At 45.0% G+C, this 16,789-nt stretch overlaps 1 protein-coding gene and 2 long non-coding RNA genes across 4 annotated transcripts; 1 reads left to right on the forward strand and 2 right to left on the reverse strand.

Annotated features, from left to right (window-relative positions):
* Window positions 1-410: 410 nt before the first annotated feature.
* LOC134428546 (uncharacterized) lies at window positions 411-10,507 on the reverse strand. Of its 2 annotated transcripts, XR_010030411.1 has the most exons (5): window positions 10,343-10,507; window positions 3,700-3,821; window positions 1,206-1,324; window positions 749-809; window positions 411-659 (listed from the first exon to the last, which is right to left on the reverse strand). It is a non-coding gene; the product is annotated as an uncharacterized LOC134428546 (long non-coding RNA). The 2 variants fall into 2 exon arrangements; XR_010030410.1 differs by lacking the exon at window positions 1,206-1,324.
* Window positions 9,734-16,624, forward strand: PRNP (prion protein (Kanno blood group)). The gene is made up of 2 exons (XM_063175317.1): window positions 9,734-9,881; window positions 14,369-16,624. The coding sequence occupies exons 1-2, from the start codon at window positions 9,749-9,751 to the stop codon at window positions 15,139-15,141; spliced, it is 906 nt and encodes a 301-aa protein (XP_063031387.1). The 5' UTR covers window positions 9,734-9,748; the 3' UTR covers window positions 15,142-16,624.
* On the reverse strand, window positions 12,650-14,356 carry LOC134428547 (uncharacterized). Its single transcript, XR_010030412.1, has 3 exons — window positions 14,225-14,356; window positions 13,547-13,621; window positions 12,650-12,866 (listed from the first exon to the last, which is right to left on the reverse strand). It is a non-coding gene; the product is annotated as an uncharacterized LOC134428547 (long non-coding RNA).
* Window positions 16,625-16,789: the final 165 nt, after the last annotated feature.

The following is a 16,789-nucleotide window of genomic DNA, read 5'->3' on the forward strand; positions in this document are numbered from 1 at the left end:
GGGGTTGAGGGACTGACATGGCCATGAGGGTCTGGGGCCAGACCTGAGGTGGCTTCAGGGCCAAGGAGGTGACAGGGACACAGGAGCTCCAGGACCAAGAGGGTGACAGGGACATGGGGGCTCCAGAGCCAAAGGGGACCCTGGGGTTGAGGGACTGACACGGCCATGAGGGTCCAGGACCAGGCCTGAGGTCCAAGGAAGCTCAGCTCTTTATCTCCCAATTTGTGATTTTTTTTTGTGTGTGAAATTCCTGTTTTTCATCCAGCTCCTTCACCCCCTGGTTTGGCAGGGCTTTGTCCAACCAGCAAATTATTCACAAACCATCCATCCAGGGGTTTGCAGATCCACCAAACGAGGGTTTCCCTCCCCATAAACGCTCTCTGTCTGCCAGCTGAGAGAGAAATGCCCCATTTTAATGCATTATTTATAAGTTTTTTTTTATTTTATGATAGGCTTTTCCTACCCACAGCCAGCAGCAGTAAAACACCTGGTTCATGCATTATTTAGGTTATTGCTGCCCGGGGTTTTCAGCAGTCCCTCAGCCTGCAGAGGTCAGCATTGCAAAGGATTTTTCCAAAGGGATTTAGAATGAGAACCCCAAAAGGATTTCTGCAGGAGCCCCCATCCACAGGGATGTCCTCAGCCCACATGGAAACCACCTGATGGCACCAAAAATCAGCGTTAAAATGGAGGATTTGGGGGTCAGAGGGGGTTGTGGTGGGGAGAGGTGTGTGGAAAATGTTCTTACCTGGGGTTCAGCCAGGAAATAAAAAGCTCCCAGATGGATGCATCTTGAAAGTCACAAAATTCTGAGATAATTAAAAGAAGAGGTTCTCATAATTAAAATAAATATATATTTAAAATAAATTATTATAATAAATTAATTTCATCATAATTTTGATAAATTGAGTTTAAATTTTTATTATATTTTTTATAAATTTATTATCTTTTAATTTTAAATTTTATTTTATAATTTATATTTTGTAATTTATTTTATAAATTTATTATAAATAATTTTAACTTTTAAAATTTATTATTTTTAATTTATTTATTGCTCCACGGCAGGGCTGTATTTTAAATCCTGTAATCCCCGCTTGGTGGTGCAAGAGAGCAAAAAGGGATTATGGACTTGAAACGTTAAATAGCATAAAAGCAATAATATTTACTGAGTCCATTCACTGATTAAATAAAACACAGAGACAAACCTGGGGTTGTTTAGGCTGGAAAAGACCTTTGAGGTCATCAAATCCAGTGGGTTTGCAAAGAAATGAGACTAATTCAGCTGCATCTTCTTCCTGAGGTTGTTCCTCATAGCTGGGCCACTCTAAATTACAGATAAATAATGAATGGCAGAGGGAGTCACACCAAAATAAATGTTTATTCTAAATCCATGAATATCCCTGTTCCTTGCCTGGGATGTGGATGGATTAAAAATGGGAGGATCTTGGAATTAATGGTAAATACCCCAGGAATATTCCAGAAAATTGTCCTGAACCAACTGGACTCTGTTTACTAGGGGAAAAATAAAAATAAGGATGAGCTGGATAATGATTCCTCACCTCAAGCAGTCCCAGATTTATGATTAACCTGCAGCCCCAGATTTATGATTAACCTGCAGCCCCACCCTCACAGAGGCACCTTGTCTCCTCTTTATTACTTGCATTGATAAATTAAAGACTGAAATCAGCTTATTTCCAGCTGCTAAATGGATTTTTAAAAGTGTTTTTCTGTCTCCTCTGTCAGAGGGGTTTGGTTTTTTCTATCTCAGTTTGGATCTGTGTTCTTTGAAGCTCTTTTTCCTATCTCACCTTATAAGGATCTGTGTTCTCTGAGGTGTTTTTTCCTCTATCTCAGTTTATCTAGATCTGTGTTCTTTGAATTTTTCCCCTCTATCTCACTTTATCTGTATCTGTGTTCTTTGAGTTTTTGGTTTTTTTTCTCTATCTCACTTTATCTGGATCTGTTTTCTCTCAGGTGTTTTTCCCTCTATCTCAGTTTATCTGGACCTGTATTCTTTGAATTTTTTTTTCTCTATCCCAGTTTACCTGGATCTATGTTCTTTACTTTCTAAGCACTTAATTAACTGGTGTTGATTAAACCATTCCCCTTCCCCCTTGGGATTCAGCCCCTCACCTCACTCCTGCTGTCCCTGCTGCCCTGAGAAGAGTCAATAATCCATAAATAATCAATCATTAATTAATTCACAGGGCTGCAGCTCTGGCAGCTCTGCTCAGCCCAGCTGCTGCTGCCCGGCTCCTATTTCAGGCCACAAATTGTTCATAAATTTCCTATTTCAGGGCAGAAATTGTTTATAAATTCCCTATTTCAGGGCAGAAATTGTTCTTCTCTATTCCCGGAATGGAGGAGAAATGCAGGAAAAGTCCAGCCAGGATCAGCTCATTCCTGCCATTGTAGCAGCACTCAATTCCCCATTCTTATTCCATTTCCCCCCATTTTTCTCCCTGTTTTTCACTGAACACCAACCTCCTTTTCTTCTCCACAAAAAGCACCCGTGACCTCTTCCATCTGTTTTTCTCATCATCCCCTAAAAGCAGCTCGGGAAGCTGAGACACAGAGCAGCTGCCCTGGGGGATTGTTCAGAATTTCATCCCCAAAACGTTCCTTTTAAAGCTCTTTCTGCAGCAAGGAGTGAGGGAAGGATGAAATCCCCATTCCCAGCTGGAATTTATTTGGATAGGAAGGAACAAGATCCCCATTCCCAGCTGGATTTTATTTGGGGAGGGATGAGATCCCAATTCCCAGCTGGATTTTATTCAGGGAAGGACAAAATCCCAATTCCCAGCTGGAATTTATTTGGATAGGAAGGAACAAGATCCCCATTCCCATCTGGATTTTATTCAGTGAGGGATGAGATCCCAATTCCCAGCAGGATTTTATTTGGATAGGAAGGAACAAGATCCCCATTCCCAGCTGGATTTTATTTGGGGAGGGAGGGACCAGCAGGGTTTGTCTCCAGCACCGCTCCTGCATCCCTCGGTAGCCGTGGCAACGGCCCCGTGCCCATGGCAACCCCAGGAGCATCCTCGGAGCCTCCCCCGGGCTTTAACTCCGAGTTCTGACTCCCCCTCATGGGCTCTTGCAGGGCCAGAGGATTTGAGATTTAATTCTGGAATATTTGGTGCATAAAACTCCCCTGGTGTCTCTATAAAGAGCCTCGAGGGCAGCTCCACTTCCAGGGCCAAAAGGGCAAGTTGAATGATGGATTTATATTATTAAAAAAGAATAAAATTATAATTAATTTCATGATTAATTAATATTTGGGGTGTAAAACTTCCCTGGTGTCTTAATAAAGGCAAACCTTATAAAGAGCCTCGTGGGCAGCTCCACTTCCAGGGCCAAAGGGCAGATGGGACATTTAATGATGGAATAATACAAATATAATATAATATTATATTATATTTATATTAATCCCTGGTGTCTTTATAAATACAAACTTTATAAAGAGTCTCATGGGCGGCTCCACTTCCAGAGTCAAAGGGCAAATTGGCAAAGGGCAAAGCACATTTATTACCAGTTTTTGTTCCTAAATAATGATGGATTAATATAATTAAGATAGTCTATTTATTCTATGCTATTCTATATTATTATTAATTAATATTTGGTGTGTAAAACTTCCGTGGTGTCTTAATGAAGACAAATTTCATAAAGGGCCTGTAAGGTGCAGGGAAATTTCCTCACCATAAGAGGATTGATCATCTGGGTTTAATCATCTCATCCTCCTTGAGAAACCAGGTCAGGGCAGGAAAAACTCGCTCAGTCCTCAGGTGAATAAACAAGGTGGAGACCTGGGCCAAAAATTGCTGTAACGAGGAAAAAAATTGTCTAAAAAAAAATGAAAGTCAATTTATAGCTTATTTAAAAATATTTTATCTTATTATTTAACTTATTTTTAAAATTAATTAATTATTTTTAAAAATTACTTATTTTAAACATTATTTCTCTTATTATGTAACTTATTTTAAAAATTAATTAATTAACTTATTTTTTTAAATGATTACTTAGCTTTAAAATAATTTCTTATTATTTAACTTATTTTAACAATCAATTAATTATTTTTAAAAATTATTGCTTATTTTTAACATTATTTCTCTTATTATTTAACTTATTTTTAAAATTAATTAATTGACTCAATTTTTAAAAATATTACTTAATTTTAGAATTATTTATTACGTAACTTATTTTTTAATCATTTAACCAAATTATTTTTTTAAATTATTCTTTAGTTTCAAAATGATTTCTCTTATTATTTAATTTATTTAAAATTAATTAATTACCTAACTTAATTTTTTTAAATTATTATTTAGTTGTAAAATTATTTATCTTATTATCTAACTCATTTTTAAAAATTCATTAAAATTATTTCTCACTTTTAAAATTATTTCTCTGTTTCAGTCTATCTCTTAACTTATTTTAAAAAAAATTAAAATTTAAATTAAAATCTGCATTTTTTGAGGGTGGGGTCCAGCTTTCCCCAGCTCACTTCAAAACCCATTTTCTAAATGAGAAATCTGATTTTTCCTGCCCTTTTCCAGCCGGGAAAGCAGCGAGAATTCCCTGCCCAGGATTTAAAATCCGAATTTCCGTGATCCCCGTGACTCAGGGGGCAGCACCGGCAGCTCCATCCCGGGATATTTCGGGGCTCTGACCTCACCCGGGTCCCTTCCAGGCCACGACAAACCCAAAAACCGGGAGGAAGAAAAGGAAAATTCTCCCCGTGAGTCACTCCTGCCCCGAGGAGGAAAATTCCCATTTTCCTGCCAAGGGTGACGGAATTTGGGGGCAGTTTCTGGGAATTCCGGCGTTTCTGGGCACGGCTTCGTTCCCGAGCTGTGGGGACGAACAGAACTTTGCTCTGGGTTCTGTTCCAGCAGAAAAAAGGAGATTTCTCAGCACAAGGAGCCTTTGTTTCCTGGGAGCTCTTGCCAGGCACAGCGGGGAATTGTTGGGGTTGTTGTTCCCAGGCGCTGCTGAGTTATTTTTATTTTTATTTTATTTTTATTTTTATCTCCAGCGCTGGGCTGGAGCTGGAGCAGCAGCAAACAAGGACGGGCTGCTCCGGCTCCCAGCCATTCATCCAGAAAGGGCCTCAAAAACCCCTTTTTTTCCCCCCATTTCTGAGCACTTTTGGTTCCAATTTTTGTTCCAAAATTCATTTTTTCCCTCCCATTTCAGAGCACTTTTATTACCAGTTTTTCTTCCTAAATTCATTTTCCCCCCCTCATTTTAGAGCAATTTTATTAACAGTTTTTGTTCCAAAATTCATTTTCCCCCCTCACTTCAGAGCAATGTTATTGCCAATTTTTGTTCCAAAATTCATTTTTTCCTTTCATTTCAGAGCACTTTTATTAGCAGGTTTTGTCCCTAAATTAATTAATTTTCCCCCCACTTCAGAGCACTTTCATTACCAGCTTTTGTTCCTAGATTCATTTTTTCCCCAAACAAACATTTGAACATTATTTTTCTAAATAAAGTCCTCAAAAGCTCAATTTTTTGAGTAGATATGATAGAGCCTCAAAAATTCAATTTCCCTTCTACTTCAAAGCACATTTATTACCAATTTTTATTCATAAATTAATTTTCCCCCAAACTAGCATTTTAGCTTTTTTTTTTTTAAATTAAAACCTCAAAAACTCAATTTTCCCCTATTTCAAAGCACTTTTATTACCAATTTTTGTCCCTAAATTCAATTTTTTTTTCCCCAAACGAGAATTTTAATGCTATATTTTTTTTAAAATAAAACCTGTTATTTTACCTCCCAGCGCCCTGGTGATGCTGGAAGGGACCAAAATGAATTTTTTGGGGCTGTGCCCCACGCAGGTGATGCCAGGCCTGGATGTGGCACCACCGGGTAAGGAGCTTACCCAGGGCTCAGCACAGCCCTAAGCAGCTTGGAGCAGCTCCAGGGACATTTATAACCCTGTGGATAAAGATTCCTAACCCTAAAATAATTATAACCCCAATGAATGGACATTTATAACCCCATGGATAAAAATTTCTGACCCTAAAATAATCATAACCCCAATGGATGGACATTTATAACCCTGTGGATAAAGATTCCCAACCCTAAAATAATCATAACCCCAATGGATGGACATTTATAACCCCTTGGACAAAGATTTCTGACCCTAAAATAATCATAACCCATGGATGGACATTTAAACCCCAACGGATAAAGATTTTAAACCCCAATGGATAAAGATTTCTAACCCTAAAATAACCATAACCCATGGATGGACATTTATAACCCCATGAATAAAGATTTCTAACCCTAAAATAATTATAACCCCATTTTTAACCCCATGGATGGACATTTAAGCCCCACGGATAAAGATTTCTAACCCTATTGATGGATTATTTTAATCCCATTTATGAACGTTTTTAACCCCATGGATGGACATTTATAACCCCATTGGATGGACATTTTAACCCAAATAAATGAACATTTTAAACCCAATGGACGGACATTTTAACCCAAATAAGTGAACATATTAAACCCCAATTGATGAACATTTTAACCCAAATAAATTAACATTTCAAACCTCAAAGGATGAACATTTTAACCCAAATAAATGAATATTTGAATCCCAGTGGATGGACATTTATAAGCCCATGGGTGAATATTTAAACCCCAATAAATGAACATTTGTAACCCCAATGGATGATGATTTTTAACCCCAATGGATGAAGATTTTAACCCCAATGAATGAAGATTTTAACCCAAATAAATGAACATTTTCAACCCCACGGATGAACATTTATAACCCCAATGGATGGGCATTTTAACCCAAATAAGTGAACATTTTAAACCCCAATGGATGAAGATTTTAACCCCAATAAATGAACATTTTTAACCCCAATAAGTGAACATTTTTAACCCTATGGATGGACATTTTAACCCAAATAAGTGAACATTTTAAACCCCAACGGATGAACATTTTTCACCCAAATAAACGACCATTTTTAAGCCCAGTGGATGAAGGTTTTAACCCCAGTGGGTTAAATATCCACCCAGCCTTTGCAAAGCCAGGGCTGGCTGAACAAATCATCTCCAATGAACCCAAGCCATAAAAACCAACACAAAACCAATCAATGAGAGGCCGTGAAGGAGATGAACTTTCCTCCCTCCCCAGAACCACAGTCAGCATTTCCTGAGCAAAACCCATCCCACGAACGATGGCTGGGCTGGCCCAGGGCCTGGGGCATCATTTCCACGAGGATCCTGAGGAGCTGCAGCTCCTGCCTCGAGGCTGAGAGGAATTTTTACCCTGGGATGCCAAAAACCCATTAAAGATCTGCCCTGGATGCACTGGTGGGGAGGCCTCAGCCCTGACGGCTTCCACAAGGAATTAAAAATTCATTAACGATCCGCGCTGCTGATTGATGTGCAGTGGCTCTGTTTCTGCAAACAGAATTTCTGCTGCTTGAAATAAAAAAAAAGCTTTATTTTTCAGTGTTGGCCACGGCGCTGTTTTCAGTAAATGTTCTTTCCAAGATTAATAGTTTTCCCTTGTTGTTGTTGTTGTTGTGCTCCTGGAATAAGTTGTTATTACAGTAAAACCCTGGATTTTGGATTAATGCAGGATTAATTCAGCCCAGCCAACCCATTCCTGGTTTGCTCCTTTTCCTGGCATGGAATTTGGAGGAATATTTCGACCCAAAGCAGGCAGGCAGGCAGGAGCCATTCCACACACAGAATAAACTCCTCCTGCAGGGCAGGGCTTCCCCAGCCCCACAGCCCTCAATCCTGCTGGTTTCATTCTCTCCTGGCTGGATTAACATTCGTGTTACAGGGAGAAACCACTTCAATTTATTTCAACACAACCCAGGTGGATCACAGGAAAATCCCTTTTCCATCCAGATGTGGCCCAGGATGGTCATTCCTGGCCCAGCTGTTCTGGGCAGCCTCAGGAGGGTTTGGGGGGGTGTTAAAATCATAAAATCCTGGGATTTGGGTTGGAAGGGACCTTAAAACTCACCCGTGGCAGGGACACCTCCCGTTGTCCCAGGGTGCTGGCCCTGAGAAACCCTAAAAATTGGGAAAACCCTAAAAATTGGGAAAACTCTAAAAACTGGGAGACTCCCCCATTCTTGTCTCTGTAAATTCCACTCTTGTATCCTTACCCTCCAAAAAAACCCCATTTTTGCCATCCCATGGGATTTTTAGTTGTTTTCTGTGGCATTTCCTCCTGTTGAATTTCAGGATTCCTCGACACAAACTGAGATTGCAGGAGTGAGTTCTGCTCCTCTGCAGGGACACAGCTTTGAAAGGCAAATCCATCTTTTCTCCCTGGTTTGATTTCCTCTCCCCCAGCCCTGGGAGCAGCTCTGCTCCACGGGATAATGGATTTGGAGCTGCTAAAAGCAGCTGCTAAAAGCATCCTGGCCTCTCCCAGATTCCCAACCAGGAGATTTCCAACCCAAACCCTGGAGTTTCTTCCATTAAAAAAAAAAATCCAAGTGTTGTGATTCTCCAAGATTCCCAAAACGGCCCCAAACCTCCTCATTCCATTCGGCATTTCTTCAATAAACCACCAAGATGCTGCAATTTCCCAGGATTTTCCAAGCCTTCATATCCCTTCAGTATAGAATCCAAATGCTGTGATATTCCAGGATTTTCAAATCTGCCTTAAAACCTGAAAATTCTTCAATCAAATTCTCCAGGCGCTGCGATTTTCAAAGGATTTTTAAATCAGACCCAAGCCCTGATATTTCTTCCATATAAAATCCAAATGCTGCAATATTCCAAGATTTTATCACCAGCCTCAAACCCTGATAATTCTTCCACAAAACCATCCAGGTGCTAAGGTTTTCCAAGATTTTAAAATCAGCTCCAAGCCCTGATATTTCCTCAGTGTAAAATCCAAATGCTGCAATATTCCAAGATTTTATAACCAGCCTGAAACCCTGATAATATTTCCATAAAACCATCCAGGTGCTGAGGTTTTATCATCAGCCTCAAACCCTGATAATTCTTCAATAAAACCATCCAGGTTCTGAGGTTTTCCAGGGTTTTATCACCAGCCTCAAACCCTGATAATTCCTCCATAAAACCATCCATGGGCTGCAGTTTTCCAAGATTTTATAACCAGCCTTAAACAGTGATATTTCTTCAATAAAACCATCTGTGTTCTGCAGTTTTCCCAGATTCTTAAATCAGCCCAAGCCCTGATATTTCCTCAGTATAAAATCCAACTGCTGCAGTATTCCAAGATTTTATCACCAGCCTGAAACCCTGATAATTCTCCAATAAAACCATCCAGGTTCTGAGGTTTTCCAGGGTTTTATCACCAGCCTGAAACCCTGATAATTCTCCAATGAAACCATCCGTGTTCTGCAGTATTCCAGGATTTTATAACCAGCCTCAAACCCTGACATTTCTCCAGTCAAACCATCCATGTTCTGCAGTATTCCAAGATTTTATCGCCAGCCTGAAACCCTGATATTTCTTCAATAAAACCATCCAGGTTCTGAGGTTTTCCGGGGTTTTATCACCAGCCTGAAACCCTGATAATTCTCCAATAAAACCATCCGCGTTCTGCAGTTTGCCAGGATTTTCCCACCACCCTCAAACCCTGATAATTCTCCAATCAAACCACGACCCCCCCCCTCGGTTTTCCAGGCTCTCCTCTGCTCCCCCGTACCCCGGGGATGCTTTGGGGCGCAGCCGCGGTTTCGGGGCGCGGCCCGGGCTTTTCCCCGGGGACGGATGCCGGATGAAGGATGAAGGATGACGATGATGGGTGAGGGCTCAGCGGGGCCGGGCTGCTCGGAGCAGCTCCTCCCTCTCTCGCTATTTATTCCTGCGCGGAGCTCCGCGGCTGAATCACCTCGGGGCGAGCGGGCAGCGCCGTTTGCAGCCGGTGAGTACCGGGGGAAACCGGGATGGAGGGGATGCGGGAGGGATGAACCCCGAGGCGAGGGGGGTTTGAACGCCCGGAGCGCGGGGCTGCCTCTTTTCCCGATGAAAAATTGACATTTCCAGCGGTTCCTTACCAGCCAGCGCCCCGCTCTTGTTTACTCAGCGGTTACTCAACATCGGGAATTTCTCCTCCGAGGGTTTTGGCTTTTCTCCCACCCGCCAGCTGCTCCCCCTTTTCTTGAGAAAGACAAAGGGGTGAAGGGGAGATCTCCAAACCCAGGGGTGATGTTTTCAGAGAAATTCCGATTTAATTGAAATTTCCAGAGCCCCAGGCCGGGATTTTGAGCCCAGGAGGGTCCGGACTCCCCCATCCCCGAGCATCCTCCCATCTCCACATCCCCACCTCCCTCCTCCGCCTCCCCGGGGACCTTCCCAAGGTTATTTCCAGGCGTGTTTTGGCACCTGGGTGTTGGTTTTTCCCCTCCGAAGCGAATCCTCCTCCTTGCCAACGCCGAGCACGTAATTGCTGCTTGCAGCCTCCATTTTCCGCTGGGTTCCTCCGGCACGGATAAAAATCGGCTCCGCCACAAACCACCTGAATTAATTCGTCATTTCCAGCGTCCGCCGAGAAGGCGAATCCGGGCCAGAAAGGTTAAAAAAAAAAAAATCCCAGTGAAATCACTCGTTGTGTAATTTAATATTAATGTCATGGTCAGGCCATAAATAGAATTCCCGAGCAGAGAGATCCCAGCTCCGGGTTTCTCTTCGCCGAGAGAAATTTGGGATTTTAAAGGGAGAAAATCCCGGATTCTCAGCAAGCAGCTCCTTCAGGGATTTGGCCAGGGAACTCATTTATTTGGGGCGAAGCTCCTGGCTCGCTAATTAGCGCCGTATCCTGTTTATCAGCGTTCTCAAGGCAATTAGAGGAGCAGGATCCCTGAATCAGCCTCAAACCCCGCGATTTCCTCAATAAAACCATGGCAGAGCTTTGCCAGAACCCCTCTCCAACCAGGGTTTTAAATTTTTAATTCAGCCGGGGCCTGGTTTTTAACCCCTCGGAGCTCAGAGCGGCGAGCGACGCCTCCAAAAATATATTCGAAAAATGCCCAATTCTGTGGATTTTCCTCCTCCGCTGCCCATTTTGCCGAGAACCCAAGGAGCCCGTTGTTTTCCCTGCCTTTTGGCTATTTTTAACCCCCCTGATCTCATCCCTGCCCCCAGCGGGTGGGTGCTGCAGGGTGAGGGAGGCAGCGAGCCCCAGCCCGCTCCTTGAGGCCGGGATTGTCCATGAAGGAGCAAATCCCAGACCTGGAACTGCAGATCCCAGACCTGGAACTGCTGCCCATCACCAGGGACTGACAAATCCCAAACCTCAAATTGCAAATCCCAGACCTGGAACTGCAGATCCCAGACCTGGAACTGCAAATCCCAGATCTGGAATTGCTGCCCATCACCAGGGATGAGCAAATCCCAGACCTGGAACCACAAATCCCAGACCTGGAACTGCAAATCCCAGATCTGGAATTGCTGCCCATCACCAGGGATGAGCAAATCCCAGACCTGGAACTGCAAATCCCAGACCTGGAACTGCTGCCCATCACCAGGGAAAAGCAAATCCAAATTCCAAACCTGAAATTCCAAATCCCAAAGCTGGAAGTGCAAATCCCAAACCTGGAATTGCTGCCCATCACCAGGGATGAGCAAATCCCAGACCTGGAACTGCAAATCCCAGACCTGGAACCGCAAATCCCAGACCTGAAACTGCTGCCCATCACCAGGGACGAGCAAATCCCAGACCTGGAACCACAAATCCCAGACCTGGAATTGCTGCCCATCACCAGGGATGAGCAAATCCCAGACCTGGAACTGCAAATCCCAGACCTGGAATTGCAAATCCCAGACCTGGAACTGCAAATCCCAGACCTGGAACTGCTGCCCATCACCAGGGACTGACAAATCCCAAACCTGGAATTGCAAATCCCAGACCTGGAACTGCAAATCCCAAACCTGGAACTGCTGCCCATCACCAGGGACGAGCAAATCCCAGACCTGGAACTGCAAATCCCAGACCTGGGATTCCTCCCTATTGCCAGGGATGAGCAAATCCCAAACCTGGAGCTCCAAATCCCAAACCTGGGACCGACAAATCCCAAACCTGGAATTGCAAATCCCAGACCTGGAACTGCTGCCCATCACCAGGGAAAAGCAAATCCAAATTCCAAACCTGAAATTCCAAATCCCAAAGCTGGAAGTGCAAATCCCAAACCTGGAGTTGCTGCCCATCACCAGGGACGAGCGAATCCCAGGGACTGACAAATCCCAGACCTGGAATTCCAAACCCCAAACCTGGAATTCCTGCCCCAGGGAAAAGCAAATCCCAAAGCAGGAATTGCAAATCCCAGACCTGGAACTGCTGACCATCACCAGGGACGAGCAAATCCAAATCCCAAGCATGAAATTCCAAATCCCAAACCTGGAGTTGCTGCCCATCACCAGGGAAAAGCAAATCCCAAACCTGGAATTTCAAATCCCAAACCTGGAATTGCAAATCCCAAACCTGGAGTTGCTGCCCATCACCAGGGAAAAGCAAATCCCAAACCTGGAATTGCAAATCCCAAACCTGGAATTCCTGCCCATCCCAAATCTGAAATTCCAAATCCCAAACCTGGAATTCCTGCCCATCACCAGGACTGGGCTTTGCATCCTGCTGAGGTTTTATTTCGGGCCTTGCCAACGATCCCACCCAAACCACTGAGCTTGAAGGGCCTTTCATTCAAACATTTCTGGGCATAAACCCAGATTTTTGGCAGAAAAAGTATCACTAACGAACCCAGAGAGATTAATTCGCTTTTTGTGGCCCACAAATCCATGTCCAGGTGGCAACAGGCGAATTTCTGGCTTGAACAGGGTTTGCCCTTTGTGGCTGTAGGAAAGTTCAGCATCTCCTGCCCGTGTTATGATTAATCCTGGGGTTACTCTGTAAATGCTGCAAAAAAAAAAAATTTAGGACCCAAAGTGAATTATTTCTTGCTGGATCCAGTGATGCTGAAACAGCCACCCACACTGAGGATGCTCCTCTCGCCCTCCCCAGCAGCGAGGGGAGATTTTGGGGGGCAGGATGGAAAATCCCTTTTTTAACCTTAAACCCACGGCAGCAGTGACTCAGAGCCCTTGGCATTGCCAGGAGGCATTCAAGGGTTTTGGCAGCTTGGCCTTTTTGGTTTTTTTGGGTCTTTGAGGTGTTTTCCAAAGGATTTGCAGCCCCGGTGGGGGTTGTCCCTTGTCCTGGCTGGATTATGCATTCAGGGGTGGAAATGGGATTTATCCCCCCTGGAAATGGGATTTATCCCCCCTGGAAATGGGGGAAATGGGATTTATGCCCCCTGGAAATGGGATTTATCCCCCGGGCAGTGTGGGAGATGCCCGGAATGCCAGCAGCATTCAGTGAGTCACTGGATGCTGGGAAACTCTGAATCCCAAAAATACCCATTAATGAACGGGAATTTGGGTAAAACACGCAGAATTTGGGAAAAGAACCCCCCGGGGCCAGGCTGGGCGTTGCCTTCCCTGCAGCACCGAGTGCCCCTTGGCATCGATGGTGGCACAGCGGGGATCTCATTTCTGCCCCCAGGCTGGGTAGGGCGGGATTGATGAGCGGGGTTTTACCTCAAAATCACGTGAAGCATTTGCTTGTAAAAGCTTTGGTTTCATCACTTAAAGCTGCCATTGTCAGCAGGGGTCCTGTTGGGGAATATATTAAAAATATATATATATAAATACATTCATACATACATACATATATATATATATATATATAAAAAATATAAAAATACATATATTTCCACATATATAAAATAAATACATGTATATATATATATATTTATATACATACACTAAAATACAAATGCATATATACAAATATATTTTAAATACATATACACATATATAAAAATACATATATACCTATATATGCATATATGTAAATATATAAAAATAGATAGAAATAAGCATATATAACACAATAATAATAAAAATATAAATACAATAATAAATAAAAATATATACATATAATAATGAATTTTTTTTATATATACGTATATAAAATACATATATATACATATAAAAAAGAATATATATACATATATTAAAATACATACATAAAATATATGTATTTATATATATACATATATAGAAAGAATAGATATACATGTTAGTGTGTATATATATATGTGTGTGTGTGTGTATATATATATATATGTATAAAAGCATACACATATATGTATAAAAATATATAAAAAATTTTACTTTTACATATAAATGAAGGGTTTGGGAGATGATGAATACCTTTAGTCCAATGCTGTTCATTCTGCAGCTGGATCTGGGGGGACCAGCCGTGTTTGTGTTTGTGTTTGTTGCGCCCCACGGGCGAGGCAGGGCTGCCCCAGCTGGGAGTGTGGCCCTGCCCTGACTCTGTCCTTGTCCCCACAGCCATGGCCCGGCTCCTCGGCACCTCCTGCCTGCTGCTGCTGCTGCTGCTCCTGGGGCTCTGCGCCGACGTCGCCTCCTCCAAGAAGGGCAAAGGCAAACCCGGCTGGGGCGGGGGCAGCCGCCAGCCCAGCTACCCCCGCCAGCCCGGCTACCCCCAAAACCCCGGCTACCCCCACAACCCGGGCTACCCCCACAACCCGGGCTACCCCCACAACCCCGGCTACCCCCACAACCCCGGCTACCCGGGCTGGGGCCAAGGCTACAACCCATCCAGCGGAGGGACTTACCACCAGAAGCCCTGGAAGGCGCCCAAGCCCAAGACCAACTTCAAGCACGTGGCGGGCGCGGCGGCGGCGGGCGCCGTGGTGGGGGGCCTGGGGGGCTACGCCATGGGCAGGGTGATGTCGGGCATGCACTACCGCTTCGACAGCCCCGACGAGTACCGCTGGTGGAACGAGAACGCCGCGCGCTACCCCAACCAGGTCTACTACCGCGACTACCGCGGCCCCGTGCCGCAGGACGTCTTCGTGGCCGACTGCTTCAACATCACCGTCACCGAGCACAACATCGGCCCCGCCGCCAGGAAGGGCAACGCCTCGGACGCCCTCAACCAGACGGAGGCGGAGCTGGAGACGCGCGTGGTGACCAAGGTGATCCGCGAGATGTGCATCCAGCAGTACCAGGAGTACCGGCTGGCCTCGGGCGCGTGGCAGCGCCTGGCCGACTCCCCGCTGGCCACCCTGCTGCTCCTCGTCCTCGTCGTCCTGCACTAGGGCGGCCCGTGCGGTCCAGGCGTCCCCCGTGGGGTCCCCACGCCCACCCCGGTCCCGCTTGGTTTTGGTGAGGAGCCCCCCGGCGCGATCGCGGCGCCTCGGGGTTTAGGCGGTGGGATGAAAATGTCGTTTTCCGCCCCAAAAACGGCTCCGGGATGGTGCTGGAGCGCAGAACCGCGGCCTTCGCCTCCTCATCCTCCTCCTCGGGGTCGCCCCGAGAGGGACCAGGCAGAGGGGAGCTCTCCTTGGCGTCCCTGCGGGAGCTTTTCCAAAAATCCTCTTCGTTAACAGGCAGGGATTTGTCTAACCCCACCCCGTCACCCCCATTCCCTGGGGTACCCCTGGGGTTCTCAAGCTGCCAGGTTGCAATTTGAACCCTTCCACCACAAAAAAAAAGCCCCTTCCCCGTGTACATAAGGAGCTGCCACTGCACACCCTGCATGCTGCACAAACCCCCTGCAGCAAGACACCAAAATAAAGTCATTTTGTACTCCCCGTCACAGCGGGGCTGGGGCACCGGTCGATGTTTAGAGGCAGAAAGTGCTGCTGAATGCCCCAAACACCCCCAAAATGGCGTTACAGCCCCAGGAAAAGCCAGTTTGGGTGCTCCAGGTGACAAGCTGTGTTCGTGCTTCAGCACCTGGACCCAAAGGACGTTAAAATGCAGCACAAAGGATTCTCAGGGGGTCAGGCACGTAGCAAGAGACTGAAAGCAGCTGGACCACGCCGGTACAGCGAACAGCATCGGGAAAAATGGGCCTGGGAAAGGGAAATGCTAAAAAAAAAAAATCACTTTTGTGAGTAATTCCTTTGCCCTGTGGAAGCAATGGGTGAAATTGTTAATTCTTGCTTCTCTGTGGATGCTGGGCTGGGGACGAGCTGTAACACCCGTGGCGCTGCGTTCGATATCCCTCGTGTGATTTTATTTTTGCAAGGCACTGAATAACACTGTCCTAAATGAGGATTTTTTTTTTTTGTTATTATTTTTTTTCCTTTTTGCATCGGTGTAAGCTAAGTGAAGATATATATATATATATTATATATAAATACCTACAAACAGAGAGAAACCTTCCAGGACAGCCGAAGCAGGGCTTTGAGGCGCCCCGTCCTTCGCGACGCGCGGATGTTTTGTTTTGTAACCCCGTCAGTCACGCTGCATGCCCGGGATTTGCCGTGCTGAGCCTTTTCTAAGTGTTCCACGCCTGGTACACATTAAAACGGATCAAGCCAAGGTGCCCGGCAGCCTCCTTTGTGTGCCGGCCCCAGAATTTCCCGCATTTCTGCATTTTCTGCATTTTCTGCATTTCCTCCCTCCCTCCCGAGCCTGAGGGAGCTTTTGTTCCCTTCCAGCCCCAATTTGGCCCAAACCCCCGCAGTCCCAGTTAACCTTTTCTCCTCCCTCCCATGGCCTCGCTGCAGCCCAAGAGGAGTTTTCCAATTTCTGTCTCATTCCGGTTTCTGTGCTAATAAAGGAGTTTTCACATTTGCTGTTTCGGTGGCGTCGAGCCCAAGCCGAGCCCTGCTCCATCCTGGAGGCTTCATCGTGGAATCCTGGAGTGCCTTGGGTTGGGAGGGACCTCAAATCCCACCCAGTGCCACCCCTGCCGTGGGCAGGGACAATTCCCACTGTGCCAGGTGCTCCAGCCTG

This window comes from Melospiza melodia, chromosome 23 (assembly GCF_035770615.1).
Source record: "Melospiza melodia melodia isolate bMelMel2 chromosome 23, bMelMel2.pri, whole genome shotgun sequence".
Lineage (NCBI taxonomy): Eukaryota > Metazoa > Chordata > Aves > Passeriformes > Passerellidae > Melospiza > Melospiza melodia.

Coding starts and splice junctions, on each gene's coding strand:
- PRNP (XM_063175317.1), top strand. CDS start 9,749: ATGACGATGATGGGTGAGGGCTCAGCGGGGCCGGGCTGCTCGGAGCAG. Junction 9,882..14,368: donor GGCAGCGCCGTTTGCAGCCG/GTGAGTACCGGG, acceptor TTGTCCCCACAG/CCATGGCCCGGCTCCTCGGC.